The sequence below is a fragment of the Cygnus olor genome, chromosome 16, assembly GCF_009769625.2.
Source record: "Cygnus olor isolate bCygOlo1 chromosome 16, bCygOlo1.pri.v2, whole genome shotgun sequence".
In the NCBI taxonomy this organism is placed as follows: Eukaryota; Metazoa; Chordata; class Aves; order Anseriformes; family Anatidae; genus Cygnus; species Cygnus olor.
Window position 1 is genome coordinate 15,965,646 of NC_049184.1, and position 21,314 is coordinate 15,986,959.

The window sequence follows — 21,314 nt, forward strand, 5'->3', positions numbered from 1 at the left end:
GTCAGCCAATTGTTCACCCCCCATAATACGTGTTTGGCTGTATTCTCGATATTTTGTCCAGAAGGATACTGCCAGAGAAAGTATCAAAAGCTATGCTAAATTAAAAAAAAAAATCACATCTACAATGGGATTTTGTTCCCATGTTTAAGGTCATGGAAGCCTCTGGGTTGCAGAAGGGGAGAAATGGATGAAGAGGAAAGAAAGTAGAGAGACAGACTTCTATTTAATTGCAGGTTTTCTAACAACGGCAGCACAAAGGGAGGCCGGTGCTAAAATGCATAGGGAGTGGTAGCTTCAGCTTTAAGTGGTAGCTGTTCAATTAACAGCAAGTGCAGCTCCAGCACTGGGCCCCCTGGTCACTGGGCTGAGGGAGGCCCACAGCTGCTAGAGCGTCTTTTGGGCCTCTCACATTGGCCCCCGTCACACAGAGCCCCAAAGAGCTGGTCCCTGAACAAGCACACGGGCTGATCTGTTCCACAGTGTCCACGTCCAGTGAGTGACAGTAAGTACCAAAGTATTATAAACTGAGACAGACCACAGTATTCTCACAGAAAGGCACGGTAAGGTTTGTTCACTTTCCACTTTGCATCCAGTGCTGGACAGCATCTGAAGCAGCTTACCTGGAAGAAGAGGGTAATGGCAAACGCAGTGGAATAATGTATTCCAGCAGTAATCAAGCTGTTAGGCATCAAAAATGCAACAAAATGTTTTTCCTGTCTTTTTATTAAAAAGTAATGTCCTTTTGTTAACAGCACAGAAAGAAAAAAAAATGCTACAACACAAACCACCTAGGACAAAAAAAAAAATCCTCTGCTCCAAAACGTTGCTTTCTTATTATCTTTCGGTTCTGCAGGAAGCCTACAGACTCCACAAAGACTGTGCAAGGGAGGACAAAATAGAGAAGTTTTGTATTCTGGTATCAAATTATGTTACTGGTTAAAAACACGGCGAAATATCACTGCCCGATTTTCCACTCAACTGTCCACTGCAGCTACCAAAGTGTTGAAAAATGTATAAAATTATAGTATTGCATGTTGGCACTGCCTCTCCACATTAGATGGACAAAACACCAACTAACAGATGAAGTTTCTGAGAGCACACATTCACCACCTGATAACTGGCTGCAGGTATTTGCAAGACAGGTCCGGCAGCACATCAGTGTGCCTGAGCTGTTGGGCTACAGTAACCAACTGTGCCGAAGCAAGATTGTAAGAAAAGGAAATTTATATACCAAATTTAATATATTGAACTTAAAATTGACGACTTGGCTTGGGTGTAGGAAAATCAACTGACCACTTGAAATCTCTGCCTCACCCAGACGCTCTTGTGTTTCCGATCCACCACTGTGCTTGGACCAAAACTGCCATTTTCCATATGCTGGGTGAGGTGAGGAGCACTTGTCAGCCTCACTCCGCCAGGACAGGACAGCCCAGCTACAGAAGCACTGAACGGTACTGTCGTGGCTTATGGAGTTATGGTCAGGCACGTGCTACAGCTGCTAGTGCTACCACTGTATTTTCTCTCTCAGACTGGTTTATATGGCATTGAAAAAAAAAAAAACTGAAAAAAGAAATCCAAAGAAAAATAGTGCCCCTTCCAAAAAGATGCATCCCCAGAGGGCCCCGTCAGGGTACCACTCTGTTCAGTCCCATCTCATTTTCTCAAAACCACTGACCCAAAACTGTGCTAAGACCATTTGGTGAGACCAGACTGCACTGCGTGGTGAAGATGCGCCAGCTAATGGGAGTGAGAAAAAAGCAGAAGGACCGTCATTGCAGCAGCTTCTGTGCTTAGACAGAACAATCAATTACCCACAGTGGCTCTCAGCATATTCTGCCACTGAGAAAATAAAATATACTTCTCCGAACACTGCTATCCAGACCAAAGTGAGGAAGGGCAGCACTAGCAATACTCAGCAGCAATGCCACTGGGAGTACACTCTCACCAAAGCGGAGAGGACATGCATATCCAGGGGCATTTGTCCCATGTCAAGAACAGGAGACTTTTTAAACAGCTATAAGTATGGAATGGCAAAGGGAAGGGGAAAGGGCTTGACAGCTCAGCTTTAATAGTGTCGCTGGTAGGAACCCATGGGTTGCTGGGCAGAGGACCCTGCTCGCCCCTGAGCCACTGTTTGGCTCACTAGGTGGGAGAGTGCAGGACCACTCTGGATAAGGGTGTCCAAGGCTTTCTGTACACTAGGGTTGTCAAAGTTGATACCAGATGACACTGGCCTTTGAGCAGGTACGCTGCCAGGGGCAGGGAGGCGATTCTGGTGCTGGCCATAGAGTGCCTGAGCTGGCGGAGGAGCTCCAGGTCTTGGACCTGCATTTCTTGAAGGGCCTTGGAGAGCAGGAAGCTGTGCGCTTGGAGTCTGCAATCTCTGCTGAGCCTGGTTTAAATTTCCAGCACTCATCTGTGCTGATCGGGCCTGACCGCTGGCCATGCTAGCGAAGTTCTGACTCGGCGTGCCACCCGATGTGCCCGCAGAGGTTGCAGAACTGCTGTTTGCTACAGCAGCTGCTGCTGCCCCACTGTTGAAGAGACTGAGGATTTTTGCCTGAAGCTCCTGCTGAGGATTAGCAGAGGACACTGGAACAGAAGGAGCAGAGACCAGAGGCTGTGAACCCTGATGAGCCTGAGCGCTTGGAAGGCTGGACTGACTGCCCAGAGATGATGCTGAAGGTGCTCCCAGAGACTGTCTTGACATAGGTGCTGGGAAACAAAAGAAAGAGTTAAAGCTTTCCAAATGCCCTTGAAGGGGCACCTAAAGGAAGCTAGTGAGATAGCTACCAAAGACACAAGTCTCAGTGAATACCCACCCCTCTAAACATGAGGGCTGCATAGCTCTGGGGGACCCAAACCACTCAACAAAATCGTTGCCCTTTGTGTAGCAGCCAATCAGTTACGGCAGCGTTGTGGTTTCCCTGAGAGAATTCAATATAAAAGTTCTGTCACATGAAATATCAGAATAGTCTCAGGACTCCTGAATACATGTCCATCTCCGTAAAATACATCACTGTGTGAAAATGTGACTACACTAGGACCCCTCTGTAATGCCAGTATTGTTGTCCTGTCCCAGCCCAGAGAACCCACTAACCATACAATTAATAGTGTTGTCGAGGGTTGAAAAAACTTACCCTGCAGAGAATCAGTGCTTCCCCTAAGTAACCTTTCTTTCCGGTCTCTCAAGTAATTGATTACTTTATCAGTCTCCTCAGCAGTCAGATAGCGATTGTCTGCCAGAAGGTTCAAGAGAGTCTGAATCCCTGGAGGGTGACCCCCTCTGGCCCCCTCCTCCACAGGGGGTGGGCGCTCTCGCTCTTGCAGAACAGCCTCATCTGCCATCTTGGCAGCCTGCCGGGCAATTTCTTCACGCTCCTTCTCCCGTGACTCTGTTTTGTAGCGCTCGTAATTCCTTGCCACCAGCACCATGGCATCAGCTTGTGGCATGTTGCGGTGTTCTGCACAAGGAAAAGAAACACTTTAAGTAAACCAAAGGCATTAAAAGGAGGTACCTTGTCTCACTCACAGCAGCATATCTCATTCAGCAGGCAGGCATCTCTTAGGAACTGCAAGCATAGACCTGGAAAGCTCTCTAGGCACACAGCAAGAGTTCAATTTCTTAAGCCAAAAGAAGGTTCAAGGCTATCACCCAGCGAGGCCAACCCTTCTTTCCACAGCTGAGGGCTCTGAGAAGGTACCACACCAGTCTTTCTGGCCTCTCATCCAAATAAAGAGAAAGCGGGTCCCTCTGCCTTTCACACAACTTCTCCATGCTCTGAGAGGAGACAGTTCCAGCTGTTCTACTGCTGAACCCTTCGACAGGCCCCAAAATTGCACTCTCTAGGCTGATAGACGTTCCCAGAGCAGGACACTGATGAGAATGGTTTTTGGTTTTGTACTGTCAACATCTTAATGTAGTGTGAGTATATGCAGGAGATAGGGAGGAAAGAAGAATTGGCTGAATTTCACACTGCTACTTCTGTTTTCAACTCTGGGACAGTAAACAGCAATAAAGTTCTTCCATAACACATCGAATAATGATCAGTTTCAATTCTTTTATTTGCAGTTGCCTTTTAAAGTTTTTGAGGTCATTATTTCCACTTCACAAAGCACACACATAAATGTTCCCCTGAAGACAGATTTAAGCAGAGAGATTAAAAGAGAAGTCCTTTATCTTCCACAAAAATGCCTAAAGCTCTGGGGTTCACTTTCACGTTATGCTTTGCACAAGTTGTGAAAGAGTTCCCTAAAACTAACAGGAATGGAAAGGTGACCATATGCAGTTCAAGTACAAAATATTTAATATCTAGAAAGAGCTGTGAATGAGTTAATGGATCTGATACACAGCTAAAGCCAGTGAAGAAGAGGAGAAGCTTTGGCAGTGGGACAGGTATTAAACCACAGGAGTTAAGAGTTAAAAGGCCACTGAAAGTGTGCTTGAGATGTATTTCTGCAGAAAATGACAAAACCTCCCCACACCTGGATCAGATGTTAAAAGAAACCAGGCTTCTTCAGTCAGTAAGCAACAACAAATGGTGAATGTGCATTCAGATGTTTACCCTCTCAGATGAACCTGACAAAACGTTACTTGAGAACATAACAAGGGAGAAATAACTGTTGAAAGCTCAACTGCGGTCCAAAACCCACTTCTGTAACCAGCACATGAGCAGGCTTATGATCATAGCAAAAGCCCGACTGTCCAAAATCACCTTCTGACAAGATGTTCGTTAATACAAATGCCCAGCTGCATGCTCACAACAACCAAGTCATACCCTGAGACAGAAAATTATGTGACAAGCATAAATAGTGGTAAAAAAATGGGGCGTGTACACTCAATCACTTCATAGTTGTATCTTTTTATAACTCCCTCCAGTTTCACAGTCAGATCTTTACCTTGACAGAGTAAGCTATCCCTGTTGTGTTTTCCTTAAGTCTCATCTGCTTATGAAAGCTGTCTTGTGATTTCTCACACTCTAAACACTTTCTCTTTGGGAAAACGGTTAAGTGGTAAACTGAGGCTGCACTGGTATTACTCAGAAACCTATCAAGGCAGCAGTGTCTTTTCTAGAGCTGGAGTTCATGACTTTCCCTAAAACGCAGCAGAGATTCTCTCCTGCCAGAAATAAGATAGTCCTTTTGGCAAGGGACAAATAAGTTATTATAGAAATTTGTAAATAATGGTAGTCACAGGTATCACTTGCCATCAAGCTGTTAGTAACTCCTTATGACATAGCATGGATGAACATCATCTTGTGTGGAACTGCTCAAGAAAAAATGTTTTAGAGCAGTTCTTCGTGCAGTTCAGAGTGACCACATAGCTACACAGCCTACTAAGACCTCAGTACCTTGTGGGGTGCCAAACATGATGTTAACAGTGCAAGAACGGTGAACTTGATGCTGCTGGGTGATGACAATGGCAAAAGGAGACCCTCCTCTGCTCACATCGTCCAGGGCTTGCGTCAGTGACATCTCTGTGTTGAGGAAGATCAGGTCCACTACCATGCCCAGATCCCGCACCTTCCGCCCCACTGACTCCGCGTACTCCCTAACACAAAGCAAAGCCAGCAGAGTTTTACAAGTCAGTCACATACAGAAACAAACTCTAGCACATTCACCCTCTCCATTTCAGATTCAATTTCCTGATGGCTTACCTAACTTCATAATGTTTAGCAGGACAGTATTAAAGCAATCTCAATATTGTAATGTGAAAGCCTAGATCCCACCCTTATTTTGAACTAAATCAGTCATTTCAGTTTAACTGAGACAGACTATAAATCAAGCCTCAGCTTAGCTGAGAAAGTGTCTGCAAAAGGATTTATACTATCATAAAACTGCTTACATATAAATGCATTTAAATTGAACTCTCATTAAATGAGGCAATTTATTCCTGAAGAGATCTAACAAGCACGCAGCAGAGCAGCTAACCTCCAGAAGACAGTTAGTTACTCGTGCCATGTTCAGTGTCTTAACTGTTCAAGTGCACTTTACCCTAAGTCACTGTAGCACAGGTCAACGTTTGAACCTGAAGATTAATTTTCAGAGAATTAACTATCCATATATTCCCTTGAGTTCCAAACACATTTTCTCTTGCTCTTTTCTTCTATTAGCTGTGATCTGTTCTAACCCAATATTAACACAGCATCTATGAATCCACTTTTCCTGTATCCACTGCCCTGCAGACTTCCCACAAACAATAGCTTATATGGTTGAGCTTAAAGTTTCCAAATCTTTTATTAAGCTTACAATACTCAGGACCAAAACTGCAATACTGGCTGCATATGTATTCTGAGAAATCTAGTCTATGCGCACTTGCAGCTTGTGAAGGAGGTTCAGGTTATCACCTGTGGAGGTGAACACTGCAAAGGTGACTAAAACTGTTCCTCTGCCCCCAAATGCCTTTTTAAGGTTTTCTAAGTTACACTGATCATATATCTAAGTCATTCATGAATCATCTTTTAATAGGCCTATAGTAGGTGACAAGAATATTTCAACATCCAAGATTTACCACATGCTCCAGGCTCTTAAGGTTTGTGGCTGTTACACACCAAAAAGATCCTTAGGAACCTAAGATGACCCTTCTGCACAAAACACAGCACAAAATTCTCTGTGTCAGGTACAATAATTTGTGCTCTGTATCTCCCAAAGACTTCTAGTCACCAAGGGATAAAGAATCTAAAATTCCCTTTGGAGATTTGTTCCAATAGGTAATCAGCCCCTTTAAAAGTAAACCTCAAAAAGGTATTTCTAGTTTCCCCATTTCCCTTGTTTCCAACACTGATTTCCTGCTCTGCCTCCTGTCACCAGATCAGGCAAGCAGCAGCTCTCTTTCTGCCTCACAGGTATAGCAAAGTTAAATAAATGCAACTCTTCATTTTTTTTTCTTCAGAAGAATTAAAGAGAGCTTTAAATTTCCCCTTGACAAACATTTTCCTCAGACCCCAAACCAGATCTGTGGTCATCTACATCTTTTCTATTCTTCAATATATATATTTGTAGAGGTATAGACATCAGACTGGTGCCTTCATTACAGCACTGCTCCCCTTACAGCACGCATAGGCATACCTCCCTGTTCCCAACACAGAGGCACTGCCTGTTCTCCAAACCATAGACATACCAGCATTTTTGATAGAAATCCATTTGACTCCTACAGTTGTTTTCAGTCCCTACATTCCAAAAGGAAGTGCATGTTTCTACAGTCATGGCCTGCGTTTTTGCTTCCAGATAAATGACCTCACATTTCCCGCAATAAAAAGGCACACTGAGTGGGGACACCTCAGTAAACGTTCAGACTGCCACGTGAGATTTTCCTTGTTACACATGCTTTTGATACCGTTCACGACTACTTTCAGCAGTGATTTTATATTTCTTGCACATTGTATTGAATGGTATCTGACTTAGTAATCTAAGTCAGATAACTGCTGACTGAAAGGAGCTGAAGTGGACAAATTTCAGCTCCTTTCAATCTGACATGAGCTCTGAAAGGGACGCCCCCATGACTCGGCATCGACAACGTCCCTGTGCTATCTGCTGATTAGCACGCGTTAATAAGTTCCGTATTATTCAACCCAAAAATAACAAGTATAGGCCACTATAAACTGTCATGACAGCAGGCTGACATGAAGAGCATGTAGATAAAGTTCAGGACAAGGTGTGTTGATAGCTGACAACGGAATACAAGTAAAGCCTAAGATACAACAGTATTTCTACATCTCATGAACCAGTCAGTATTTCCAGAATAGCCACATAGGCTTTCTGAGGGCTCTAAAGCCACTCTCAAGGGAATCTGTAAGACAAATAGCCCCAAGGCAGGACTAAGCTTAACTCCATTTTCTTATTCCACACAGTAGCAAACAGTGGTCATAACTACTTTCTTACTTTGTCTGTTTATTCACCACTATCACAGAACAATCCACAGGTCTCTCTGCATCAAAACGTCTCTTGATTTCCTCGTAGTACTGACGGTAAAGCTCCTCTCGTCGTCGCTCTTCACGCTTGAGACGGTCTGAAACCAAGCCACAGAAAGACAGAACAAATAATGCTCTTTGGATCTGCTTGGAACAAAGAGGTGCGTATGGCTGGGCTGTCTCCAAACCATCCAGTGTCACAGAAGGCAACGCACTGGGGATGTGCCTGTCCATCAGCACCACAGACATCTACGTCCTCCCAGAGAGAGGATGTGGATCTGCCCATTAAACATTGGTCTCAAAGGCACTAACCTTCTGAATTCACCGGTGCTCTATCAAAATGCTCTTTGTAACGGTCATAATAAGAGTCATCCTTCCGCCGATAGTAGTCTTCAAGGCGAAGATAACGGTCGTAAGTTTCATCTCGTCTGCAACATTTACAGAAGCAACAGTTCCCATGCTCCAACATCTCAGACAATAACTTTTGCCAGTGCATCACATACAGACCTTCCTCGAGTTTAATTACTGAAGAACCCAACTGTTCCCCTCAAGACCCAAAGCAGGCACCCAACTGTCCTCAGCTAGAGGACAACTGGCGCCACTCAAACCCATATAACCACAGAGGCAAGAATGCCATAAAATCATGTCATCAAATAGAGCCCTGTGAAAGTTACCTGTACAGAGGGTCCCGAGGGTCTCTCATATCCCGCGGATCCCTCGCATCACGTGGGTCTCTCATGTCTCGTGGATTCCTCATATCCCGTGGGTCCCTGTATCGATCATACAGCGGCTCCCGTGGGTCACGAAAGTCTCTAACATCACGAGGGTCCCGTAAGTCTCTTGGATCCCTGATATCCCGGGGGTCTCGAAGGTCTCGCAGGTCCCGTGGGTCCCTGTGGTCTCTAGCATCACGCATGTCTCTAGCTCGAATGTCTCGAGCATCTCTGGAATCTCGTCCATTTCTACCATCCCTGCCATCTCTGGGATCTCTCCGTGGGCTCCCCCGAAGAGGGGAGCGATCGCGTCTGGTATCTCGGCCATCCCCGTAGGCATATGGCTCTCTGAAGAAAACACGAGGGAAATTCCATTAGACTGCTAACAACACAAGTGTGGTTACCCCCAGATCTCTTACCTGAAGTGCCAAAGCGACCCTTCTCTCAGCAGCTGAAGCCTCCCTCCTACCCCATAACAAGAATTGCCCCAAAATGTATTTGCCAAAACAAACATATTTGGAGAATCTTCTTAGTTACAATGTTTATTGTAGCCAAAAGAGTCACAGAAAGCTCCTTACTGGAGCATCACTAAAACTGTAGGGCACCTGTGGGAGGAGCGAACAGGCACCTCAGAAACCATCATTTCAAGGCCTCTGACCTCTGATGTCAGCCACGGATCATCAATCAAACGTTAACTTGCAAATTCCTCGAGAGAATTCAAGGTGCTGTAGCCTAATACCCACAAATATGGGATAGCTAGGAGCATTCAAGGGATCTATTAAATTCACAAGTCGATGACAGAATACCTGAAATAGGATGCTACTGGCATATGATTAAAAAAGAGCTTGTTGAGACCAGAGACACAGTAGGCTCCATGTTGTGGTTGGTTTTGTGCTGTTAGCAGAAAGCTACCGTCGTGTCCTGACAGTGAAGGGACAGCTCCTGTAGAAAGTCAGTCTTACGTTTATGAGGCCCCACATTAAAAGGGTACCAAACCCAACCAGCACTGCACCATCAGCAGGAACAGGATTCTGTCACATCTGAATGATCCATCTCATTCAGACTTTGTACCACGCTGTCTTCAGAGTCAAGAGAGCAACGTTCCAGTCTTCATCTTTTCCAAAACAGTAGCTTTTTCCAGGTCATATTTTGTTTTCCAAAGAAAACATAACTTTCACTGTAGTCTAAGCCAAACCAGAAAAATCTTGCAAGGAAACTACTGAGCTTCATATGCTTGGAATGTTCTTTCCCCATGATACTGGCAACTATAAGAAAATATTTCTTTGTATCTTTTCACCTCTGTCAAGTTTTGTAAATAAAAAGTTTTCTATCAGACTAATCTAGCTTATGAAAGATAAGCACAATTTAATTCCGTTTCCACTACAGTGCGTTCACTTTGTAGTCACTTGGAGAGAACAGCAGGAGCAACAAGCCAGATGCACCCAAGTTTCACTAAGAGGTAGAACAGACAGCACTGAGAAGCAGAGCCCATGCATGGACTTTGGTGCCTTGGACACCCAGCTGTTCTGGGGGAAACAGGATCGCTGGCATTCTCTATTCCAGACAGAAAACAGATCTTGGGACAACCTACAGTGGTGCCACCAAGATTATATATAGCCTTCTCTTGTTACAGAAGCACTGTGCTCACACACAACTGTATACTCCCTCAGTCTCTTGGGCACACAGATCAGCTTGATGTTTGTGACCTGTACAGAACCACAGCCCAGGAGAGATGCACATTGTCTTCCCCTACCCCTTCCTCCCCCCAGCCTGCAGTGAATGATAGCAGAAGCTCAGGGGAAACTCCTCGTTTGCTATGATGAATATTGAGTACCTGACCTTTCTGTAGCTGTGAGACTATACAGCAAAACAGCCAGATGCAGAGTAATTGTTTTGCAATATGACATTTATTCCAGCTGGGGTGGGGGTGACCAGAACAGGCCACATTATCTGTAGAGACAAATTGATCCAGAAAGAACAACGCACAAGTGCAACACAACTACAGACGTGGCACCAGGCCTCCTCTGCTCTCGCACCTGCGTGACTGCCCGCCCAGGCAGCAGCATGAGGGCACAGCAGCCTCCTGCCTCTGTCCCTCCACCTCTGTGGTCTGTGGTCCGACTCCTGCAGTGCCAGCACCGCTGCCTGCATCTGCTTGGGACTCAGCGCTGCTTCCTGGGCCCGCAGCAGGGCTTAGGACTCCACACCCTGGCATCGGCAGCTGCTGTTCACGCACCTCCAGCACGGTCCGGAGCCCAGCATCCGCTGCCTTGCCCACCACTCGGCACCCACAGCCTCATTGCTGCCTGTGCTGCTGCTTGGGACCTGGTGCCAGCCACATGGGATGGCCACGGTGTCCACAGTGCCAGCTGAGTCCTGTGCCTGTGGCAGTGCACCTACGCCTTCAGCAGCTGTGGTGGTGGTCCGGTCCCAGGGCTCGCGTGCCTCCAGTGCTCCTTAGGGGCACAGGCTCTTGTGAGCATGCAGGATCACAGATCCCAATGCCCACGGCATTGGTGCCTGCCACACGTCCCTTGCAATGCGGTCTGAGGCCCAAGGTTCGTGGCACCGGTGTCTGCTTCTCGTACCTGCAGCGCTACCCAGCGCCTTCAGCATCGTACACCTGCAGCGCCACCGAGGCCAAAGGCGTGGCATCAGTGCCTGCTGCTCACGTGTGCGCAGCACTCTTGGGGTCCCCATGCCAGCACCAAGCACGCCTGGCACTGCCCAGGCCCAAGCCTTGCTGCATCCGTGACATGAACCCCCAGACATGTGCCTGAAGCATTTCCTGGGCCTGCTGCCTATGCACTGCTCTCTGCAAATGCATTTGGCCTTGTGCAGGATAAATGCAGTATATACAGAGTACCAAGGATTGCAGATACTCATTCTCTGTATTTTGGCAGTAGATGTCTTGCAAGTTGCACTTTTTTCCCATTTTTTGATAATTTAACAGGTCAAATTAATAGAGCACACCAGTCACGTGAGAGCTTGATTACTTTCAAGTCCAACACGTCACACTGCTTTGTGTGCAGAGCTTTACAGTGTAAGTGCAGAAAACGCAGGCCTTACAGCACATGGTAACCACAGCACGTCTTGGTGCGCTCCCCAGCGATACCACTGAAAGGAAATGGCAGTCGTCTTCTTGTGGCAGGACAACTCGTGTCTTCTCCACTCACTTGCGACTTCACATGCAGAGGGCGTGCAGGAGCTGCACCCGCTGCACTTACCAAGGGGTGGGGAGCCCGGAGAAGCAGGCAGACACACACCACTGTGTGTAACTGCAGAGCAGACTTGCTCCACGTACTGAAAATGCACGTACACATGCAGATGGGGCAATGCAATACAGATACACGCTGCCTTGTGCTTTGCTAGTGTGCACTTTTCCAGCTTCATTTCAGGACTGCAAGTTTTTGACATCAGAAGAGGCAAGATCGTGAAGTCGTCTGCACTGAGAACACTACAGCCCCTTGGCAATATCTCTACACGCCTTGGCTTCTCTGATACTTGAGTCGGGAACAAACACCAAGCTGATTCTTCCTCACAGGCCTCTTACAACTTGCGCCACAAAACGTAACACTTAGTTGTAGTAACAGCAGCAAGCACGAGGCTTCCCTCGTGCCTCCTGAGGTGTCAGCGCCAGAAGGGCTCTTACACGTGGAGCAGTTGCATCCCGATTGTCTCACTTGAGTATCTCCGTTTGACTGGGGAGGTGGCAGTAGGGAAGAGAGACAGACATTTAGCACAGGCAGCTGGGCTCATGCCCTAAAAGCCTGCCCTTCCTAGTATAACTCACTGCTTCCAGGTACTTTACCTTCGTGCCGGACTGGACCTTGATGAAGCCTTATTCATATTTCTTCTTTCCGCTGCTTTATTAATATCTGTAAAGAATAATCAACCCATCTGTTCAATGCTATGGAACAAAAAAAAGATCATCAGCACAATTCAAATGAAAGCAACTTAAGCTCAACAACAACCAGATGGTGCAAGAAAATACATTCAGCAGAGAGCCATTGTCACTTTGACAATTTTTTTTATTAAGTTTAGATAGTACAATGCAATGAGGTTTTCATGGATTTCTCTGACTTCAAAATAGGGTGGACAGCTCGGGTGAAGTTTTAACACTTTATTTCAGGCCTACATCCAGACTCTTCACTCCATAAGAACCTCTTTCTTCTGCAGTCTATGAGCGAGCAGAATGCAACTCATGGACTCTAGGAGAAAAAGCAGAGCCTGAAAACCTCTGAGAAAGGAAGTTGTTGGCCAACAGCCTTAAATTCACAGCCAGTCTTGTTCAATGGAGCATGCAGCTACCCTTGGTGACAATAATTCAAGGGTTCTCAAACGGCACATGCAATTGCCTTCCGAGGGACCGCTGCAGCATTAAACTGTACAGCCTCCACCACTGAGGAAACGGGATCCAGGGAGCCTGAGGCACAAGCTCCTTGTGCAGTCAACATGGTGCACTCAGAACACCACTGTGTTGAGATGCAAAGAGATGCAATAGATCAGAAATTTGAAAATTGGGTGGCTTCTGAGTATCTCCATGAAAAACACTATGAGGTGAAATACAAAGAAGAGAACTGAAGAGAGAGTCTTGTCCTCAACCAGAAAACGTGAAGTTGCCCCAAACTGGTGGGGACCAATACTGTTCTACTGGGAACAAACAAAGCCTTCTGTAACAGCTGATTGAAGATGAAATAATGTACTAGAGGGGGGCAAGAACAAACAGAAATGATTTCAGGTGTTTTACTCTGAAAACCTTTTAAGGAAAATGAAAAAAAAACAAACCTAGGTCCTATCTGCTCCCTGAGGATCTATCAGCAATTAAAGTTTGTTAGTTATTTATATTGGTCACTTGCAGGAGCTTTAAAAGTAGTTAAGCATGCCATAAAATGTTCTTTAGGCTGACTTCTATACCTTCTATAACTTCCCAAACTATCCTTCATTACATTCAAAAGTAAAATCAGAGTTAAGAGTTTAGCTCTAATTCTTGCCCCTGCTGTCAGTCAAGAAGTATCACGTTCTCTTCATACAGGGAGAGGGGCAAGTGCGATCTGACCATGACGTATGAATGCAGGGTAACGGCATTCACAGGGCGAGAAAGCAGTCTCTCCAGAATCAAATACAGTTGCAGTGTCTCCTATCACAAACTAGATTTGATGGACATGTGTTCCCTACACAGCTTTACTCATTAAAGATAAAGAAAACTTTTAAGCATTTGTGGATGTACTAGTATAACGCAAGACTAAACTCTCCCAAGGCCTTTTACCCTCTTATTAGCCAGTATATTCAATACTTACACTGCATAACTGAAGTAACTGTTTTCCTTGCATTTATTCTTTAGCTAAGAACATTTTTCAATTCAAATGTTATCTTTAAGCAAGACACTATCTGCTTTTTGGGTTTAAGATTTTTATTTTTGCTTTAAGATGCCATTGCAGGAACCTATATTGTGATTTTTGCACTCAATACCATACATTTCTTTCAAATTAAAAAGAAGCATTTAAACCTGAACAAATATTTTACTAGGAGACAAAGACACCTTTGACAGGGATCCTTCTCTTGCACAAAATGATTTAATAACATTTTATTTAATGCCAGCAGCATTTACAGATTGCTTGAACATTGACAAAACAACTTCTGTGAAAATGAAAATCTTCTGTCTTGTAGGACTTTGAGATGACAGGGACACTGCAACCTTACAGTGCAGCCTTCAGAATAAACACAGGTGGCAAGAGTTTCTTGAATTGCATTCCCATCTCAAGTCAAGCAGCAGAATTGAACTAGAGCTCATCTTTTGGCAAAACATCCAATTCCCATCTAAAAGTCTCCAGAGCACAGAAACCACCAAAGCTCCAATGAATTATTCCAAGTATAAATTACTTTGCTGTTAAAGAAAACTATTTCCATTTATGGCCTTGTCATACCTATACCCACCAGATTACAACTCACTCAATGAGCCTTTTTCTAGGGCTTGCTCTTCAACTCTTTAACCCTTAGGATTTTTCCTGGGGCTTTTCCGATTTAGCACTATCCTTTCTGAACTGGCCATACCAGAACTGAACACAGCACTCCAGCAGCAAAATCCCACAGATACTAAAACCTCCCTACCTACAAATCTGTTTTGTACAGCTAAGGATGACAAGAGCACTCCTGCTAGGCGCAGATCTTCAGATTTGCCTTTGCTGGGCGTTCAGTTCTGCCTGTATCCAGCTCAGGAAGAAGCTCAGGTCACTTGATCATCAGTGACTCCATTCCCATCATATTCCCTCTTTTTAAAAAGATGACAATGTGCTTTCTATGCAAGTTTGTTATGAAAACACTGTATGGCCAGGAACCAATTCTTCCAGAACACCACTCAAAACGCTGAGCAATTCCATCTATGCTGCACTGAAGTTCATTTTAAACCCATATAACACTACGCTGCTTTTATTGTACTAGTTTCTTAATCAAACGTCTTACAGAAGTCTTCTACATCAACACTGCTGCTTTTATCCAGAAAACTTGCGGTATTGTAAGTTAGTGCGACAAGATCTACTTTGACTGGGATTATTCTTTCACCTGGCACTTGGCAGGACACGCATGCAATCTATTTGCTGCCAGGGCTGACGCCGGGCTCCGCTCTGCTCAACGAGTTGGTAAGCTTGCAGCACTCTGCCAGGGCCCCCGAAACTCCACAGTTTTCCAAGGAAAGCAACATTAAGAGCCAAGGGAGGTCCTCATTGCACTGAATCTCACAGATGTTGATTTAATTTCTTGAGAGGTCTAGTTTTGGTAGCTGCTGGTTTTATTTTTTTTTTAAGCTTGCTACTGAAATGTAAACTATATGAAAAGCAACATCTTTCAACTCTTCAAAAAGAAGGAAGAAAGATTACCTGAAGACTAGGGGGTCTTCTCCAATTAGAGTCATAATTTCCAAATAATTACACATTAGTATGTGAGACAGATGCAGCTGCTCCTTTTTAAACTTCTAGACTCTGACAATGCTGGCCATAATTTCTCCTTGTAGCCTTCTGTCCTCCCTATTTGCCACCATCTCCACTTTCAGGCTTGTATTTGGTACTTCTCCATTTTGCTATTTACCGCTCCTTTCACTCCTTCCTAAATCAAGCAGTCTTTCTTTAAATTAGCGCAGGCTTGCTTTGGAAGTAACGTTTTACTTGCACTTAGTAGATTTTTCTTAGACTTCCCACCATTCATTTCTGTTTAAGATTGCTCCCAGCATATTTAGCAGAATTATTTTCACCTTTATGAAAATGGCCTTTTTAAAGCACCTTGTATTTTTATGGCTACTTACAGATTGATTTCCCCACGTGCAAGACAATCCAAGTTAAATTTACTTATCTAACGGGACACTAAGTTCTATGGCCAATTCCTCTGAACCTGCCAAGATGAAGCCCAGTACTGGTTTACAACTGTTTTTAAAACTAAGCGCGTGAAGTTTCAGTCAATACTTCCCAGGGCTTACGTGCTCAACAGTTTCTTACATAAGGTTATAGATCTGTTCAAACACTAACACAAAAATAAGTTCAGAGCAAGACCTAGGTAGCAAGAGAAAACACTCCAGATGAACCACACGGCACTTAGGGCAGGTAACTCGGAAGAAAATACATACCTGGTCAAAGTGACTTTAGACTAATGCCAGGCAAGTTCCACACAGCGAATTTTCCAGAGAGCTTTAGAACAAAAGCACTCTTTCTACCAAAACGCATGCTAAGGTCAGTAGAAGAGCAGGGATCAGTTTTCCTTACCTAATCTATACCCTTTATAAAGGCGACCCTTCTCACCGTCCAGAGCGGCCTGGACATCTTCTAGACGGTCATACTGCACGAACCCATAGCCATGGTACATGCTGAGGGCTGGAAAAGTTAACAGCAGGGCAAGACCAGTTACAAGTAAGGGACTGCACGATCCCGCACCCAGGCCATGTCACCCCACCGGATGGAGCAAGCAAAGGGCACTACCCAGAAACACCTAGGCAAGTTTTGTGGGAAATCCAGGTCTACTGGGATTGAAATGCAGAGCTGAAGAACTCTGAAATGCATTTCTTAGACAACACCACAAAACAGATCAACTTCCTTCTGACAAGGCAGTGACCAAAAAACAACCCACGAAGTGACCAAGACTTCATTAAGAGGCTACGAAGTCACTTGAAAGAACAGATTTGCTTCATATAACATCACACTGCAACCCCAAAAAATAAAGCATAGCTCATATATACACACTAGGGTACAGCTGCATTGAGGGAATTACTTGTTCAGAGAAAATGCAGGCAGAGAAAATTATCATTAAAGGTCACTTTTTAGGGGAAACATTAAGTCACTCCTCTCATCACCATCAAACAGCATTCGACAAGCATGAAAGTATATTTCTGACTGAATTCCCAGCCACAAAAAGGCATAAGATAAAATACTAACCCCTGATTTTGCCATATTTTGAAAATATCTCTTCCATTTCTTCACGAGTCATGTGGTCTGTGGGCAAATTGCCGACAAAAAGTCTTCTCTCTAAATCCTGCGGATTGGTGCTGTTAGTGAAGTCGCTCTGTTTGATGCTATTGCTCTTGCGTCCTCGAGCCATTTTGCTTTCGTTCCAAATCCAACTCTTCGCAAAAAAGAGAAATGGCCACGCATATAATTTCAATCCATGACATTAAAATTAAACTGGAACAAGATTAAACTTAACAGCTTTGCAGACTAGAAGCCAACTGGGTCGGTTTGACGCAAGCTTCGCTCCAGAGAAATCTTAATACAAGGGACATGGAAGTCTGGCAAAAACGTATACCGCAGCATTTTGGTTGATCTTCCCATAATACTGGAATGGAGTAAGCCTAATCTATTTTGCAGATGTGTTTTAATGGTTTAACTCCAAACTAAAATACCAATAAAACCCAGACTCTGCTGAAACATCTTAACTTTAGCTTCGCAGTACCCCCGTTGTTGTCATATCTAATTCTTCAGTTCACTGGTAAGAAGAGCTGAAATTTATGCAATATTTTAATAAGCAGAAAGGAAACACTCATCTCAACATTGCATAACAGGATCCAAATATTTCTGTATAGGCTTCGAATGAGACATCGCAAAGTATTTTAAAATGTGCTTAAGTGACCACACTTGGATCTCTTTACTACGTGTGAAACCTTAGCTTTCGCAGCCCAGAAAGCACAGTTTCTCATTCACATCGCTACTGAACAGCGCATCCTTGTCCCCACCACGATGCCAACTCCCCCGAAGGCGGGTCCACAGCTGGAATTTAACCACCCAACATAAACGCAGCACTGCTGCAGGAACAGTCAGCAGTGTTCATTACACAAAGTCACCCAAAGAACTTTAGCGCACAAAACAAAAACCTCAAAACACCAAAACAGAACCTATCAACCCAAACAGAACCAGAACTGATCCGGGATTCGCACTTTCTCTTGTAAAAGTCACCATTACATAACACTTCAAAAAAAGTGAAAAGCACTGAAATTTTCAAAGTTGAAAACTATTTGAATAAAGTTGTCATCCTTCCTAAACATCCGACACAGAAATACAGGATGGAATTTTCTGTAGGTAAGAAACCCATAAAGAAAGGCTGGTGAAGTTGAATATATCAACAGAAACTTCTACTGTCCATCAAGAGCTGCCTACAGCCAACACACACCCCTAACAGTAAACTGCATTCACTATAATTTAAAAGCAGCATGTAAATAAACAAGTCAGACACCAAAAAGCGCAAAATGATTTCACTAAGGTACTTCTACAACACTTAATTGGCATGAGAAGTAAGCTTACTCCAGGATTTGAGGCATAAAACTGATTTAAGGTCAACTATCTTTACGCTTGTATTATTTGTCTACTTTTAGAAAACCCTGCTGAGAAGGGAGGCAGAGAATGCCTCCCAGTCCAGTTTTTTTTTTTTTTTTTTTTAATAATGAACCGAACTGCTAGAGCAGGGAGAAAGCAAAAAAAAAAAAAACCAAACCACACTCCAAGAACAAAGGAAAAGGTCAGTTCTTATATCTTATTTGCCTCAGTCCTCCTATAAGTTGTTTCCCCTGCACATGCAGTTTTACCTTCCCCACCTGAAGTACCAAGTCTTGGCCCATTTTGCTTTACAGAGGTCGTAGATTTCACTTCCACTACTACAGCTTGAGTTCTCAGCTGAAGGGAAAGGAGTTTTCAAAATTCTCCCAAAGCAGAAAAGTAGCTATAAAACATGGCAGCAGGCACCTGGCTCCGACTGCGCCCGGGTCGGGTTGGGAGGTCGGGGCCATGCCCAGCGGCTCAGAGCGCTGCCCAGGGCAGGGGCTCAGCGCCCGACCTGCACGGCCTCGGGACGTCGCGCGCACGCCAGCAGCTGCCAACACGGCCGCAACCACAACTGGCGGGACATTTTGCTCCCATTATAAAAAGCCAGAACAAATTCTCTTTTCTTTTTCTTGAGCTTGGGAATGGCAGGGGGTGCCTGTGGGGAGGGGATGCACGGCCCTTCTATACCAAAAAACCAAGAATAACTGTTTCTCCACTTGCAGGTCACTTCCAAAACAAAGCGGTAAATCCCAAAACACTAACCCACGCTGAGCTAGCAGAAAGCTTTCCCACATAAGCACTTAGTGCCCCTGACCGTTTGCCGCTTGGTAGATTACGCAGTTAAGAACCATTTAGCAATTATAAGACCAGAAGAGAGAGATGTTGTTCCAGACGTGGGCCTGCGATACCAGGTAAATGGGGAAAACTTCCCCACTAAGGCTCCTTCTACAAACGCAACCAAAGAGGCCGCCTACGCCCCGAGCAGCAGCGAGGTGCTCGTACCTCAGTGCAGGCACCGGGCACCAGGCCTCGCAAGTCACTACGACAGGACGGCTCACGTCAGCTCGCGCGCCAATAAGCCCTGGGGAACTTAATTAAAGTCGCTTTGTTTTAAAAACCCTGGCTTTAAGCACAGCGTTCCTCACTGACAGCACTGCCGCTTCGCAAGCGGGACGCGGCTGGCTATGCGGTACAAGGGAGCCTTCGCTCAGGGATCCGCAGTGGGTCCCCGGGCACGGCACAAAGCAACCCGGGAAGGCTCCGCAGAAGGCAACCGCGGCTGGGAACGGCGGGCGTCGCCTCCCGGCCGGCCGGGCGGGGCTGCGGGGCGCCGCTCTCGGCACCGGCCGCGCGGGGCGAGCGCCCTCACCCCGCTCCGGAGGGCCCCGAGGAGGCGCGGGCCCCGGGCCCGTCTCCCCCGCCGCCGCCCCGAGCGCACGGTGCCGGGCCGCCGCCGCTCCGCGGCCGGGGAACGGCCCCGCGGCCCCGCACAGCCGGCCCCGCCGCGCCCCGGCACCGTGCGGGGGTGGGGGGGGCGCCGCCGCGAGGCCGCCCCCGCCCGCCCCGCGCCCCCCGGCGCTGCGGGGCCGCCTCCCGGCCGCGCACTCACCGCCGCGCCGGGCCCGCGCCGCCTCAGGCCGCCGCCCGCCAGGACAAAGGCGCCAACCGCCGCTGCCGCACGGCGCCGTCGCAAAGCGCGCCGAGGGGACCGGCCGGAAGGGCGCCGCCTCGCGCTTTACGGCACGGGGCGCGCGCCGACGTGCCGCCCGCCGCCATGCCTGCCGCCCGCCTCGCCCGGCTCCCGGCACGCGCCGCGGCCCCCCCGCGAGGCACGCTGGGACTGGTAGTCCGGCGGAGCGCGGCCGCGGGGGGGCGCCGGCAGGGCCGGGCCGGGCCGGGCCGGGCAGGGCCCGTCCCCGGCTGTCCCCGGCCGTCCCCGGCCGTCCCCGGCCGTCCCTGTCCCCCCGGGCCGGGCGCGGGGCGGCGCCGCGCTGAGGGCTCCCGGCGGCGACCGCCCGCCCTCCGCAGCCGCCCCGCCGGTCCGTGGGGCGAGCGGCAGCGCCTCGCGCGAGGGCCCGGCTGTCACGGCCCTGCGCTCCCGGGAGCCGCCGCCCGCCCGCCCCGAGGCCTCGCCGGGCCGGAGCGCGGCGCGTCCGGACCCCGGTGCCCCGGGAGCTGCCGCCGGCCCCGTGGCCGGGGGCTGCCGCTCGGCGGCCGGTGCCGTGTCCCCGCCGGCGCACGGGGCACCGGTGCCGGGGCGCTGAGCCGGGGCCGCCCGCAGGCCTGTCCTGGCGTGCCGAGCGCTCAGGGCCTTGCGGGGGACTTCCCGGGCGAGTCCCGAGCCCAGAAATCCCCTCCTGCGCCGTTGCCGCTCTGTCTCTGCTCTCAAGGCTCCCCTGGGACCATTCGTGCTCTCAAGCGAATCAGTTTTGGGAAATGACGGCAGGGGGGGAATCCAGAGCACGCGGCCCCTGCAGCTGCCCCGGCACACAGCCCCCCGCCAGGCGGCAGGAGCAGGAGCCCCGAGGGGCTGCGGGTGGGCAGCGGCACAGTGGGCACCGCTGGCTCACGGGGCACCGGCAACAGCGCTCGTGGGGAGCGGCGGCACCGGGGCAGCCTGAGTCCCGCTGCACGCGCAGCCGGCGCTGGACGGACTCCCAGCTGGGGCTGGGGCAACGCGGCCGTGTCTGGGTGGCTGGCACTGCTGCAGGAGGGGACAGGGCAGCAGTGCCGTTCTGTGACCGGGGCGCAGGGGGACGCTGAAAGCCCCCCCTTCCAGGCACGCACCACAGGCTGGATACGGGGAAATCTCCCAAGAGCAGAGGAGGTTGGAACTTCCCCGGGGATTGCTCCGGGGACCCCAGGGAAATGCAGCCGGAGGCCGCAGCCAGCCAGAG

The 21,314-nt window shown here is 47.7% G+C and overlaps 1 protein-coding gene across 7 annotated transcripts; it reads right to left on the reverse strand.

The window, feature by feature from the left end:
- Positions 1-705: 705 nt before the first annotated feature.
- On the reverse strand, positions 706-20,224 carry NCOA5 (nuclear receptor coactivator 5). 7 transcript variants are annotated; one of them, XM_040575569.1, is made up of 10 exons: positions 20,027-20,161; positions 17,041-17,227; positions 16,375-16,482; positions 12,435-12,501; positions 8,585-8,971; positions 8,223-8,338; positions 7,882-8,008; positions 5,352-5,551; positions 3,141-3,464; positions 706-2,715 (listed from the first exon to the last, which is right to left on the reverse strand). In XM_040575569.1, exons 2-10 carry the CDS (start codon positions 17,201-17,203, stop codon positions 2,066-2,068), a joined length of 2,142 nt encoding a protein of 713 aa, XP_040431503.1. In that variant the 5' UTR covers positions 17,204-17,227; positions 20,027-20,161; the 3' UTR covers positions 706-2,065. The 7 variants fall into 7 exon arrangements, with proteins under 7 accessions (XP_040431503.1, XP_040431505.1, XP_040431506.1 ...); XM_040575571.1 differs by lacking the exon at positions 20,027-20,161 and adding an exon at positions 19,563-19,767; XM_040575572.1 differs by lacking the exon at positions 16,375-16,482.
- Positions 20,225-21,314: the final 1,090 nt, after the last annotated feature.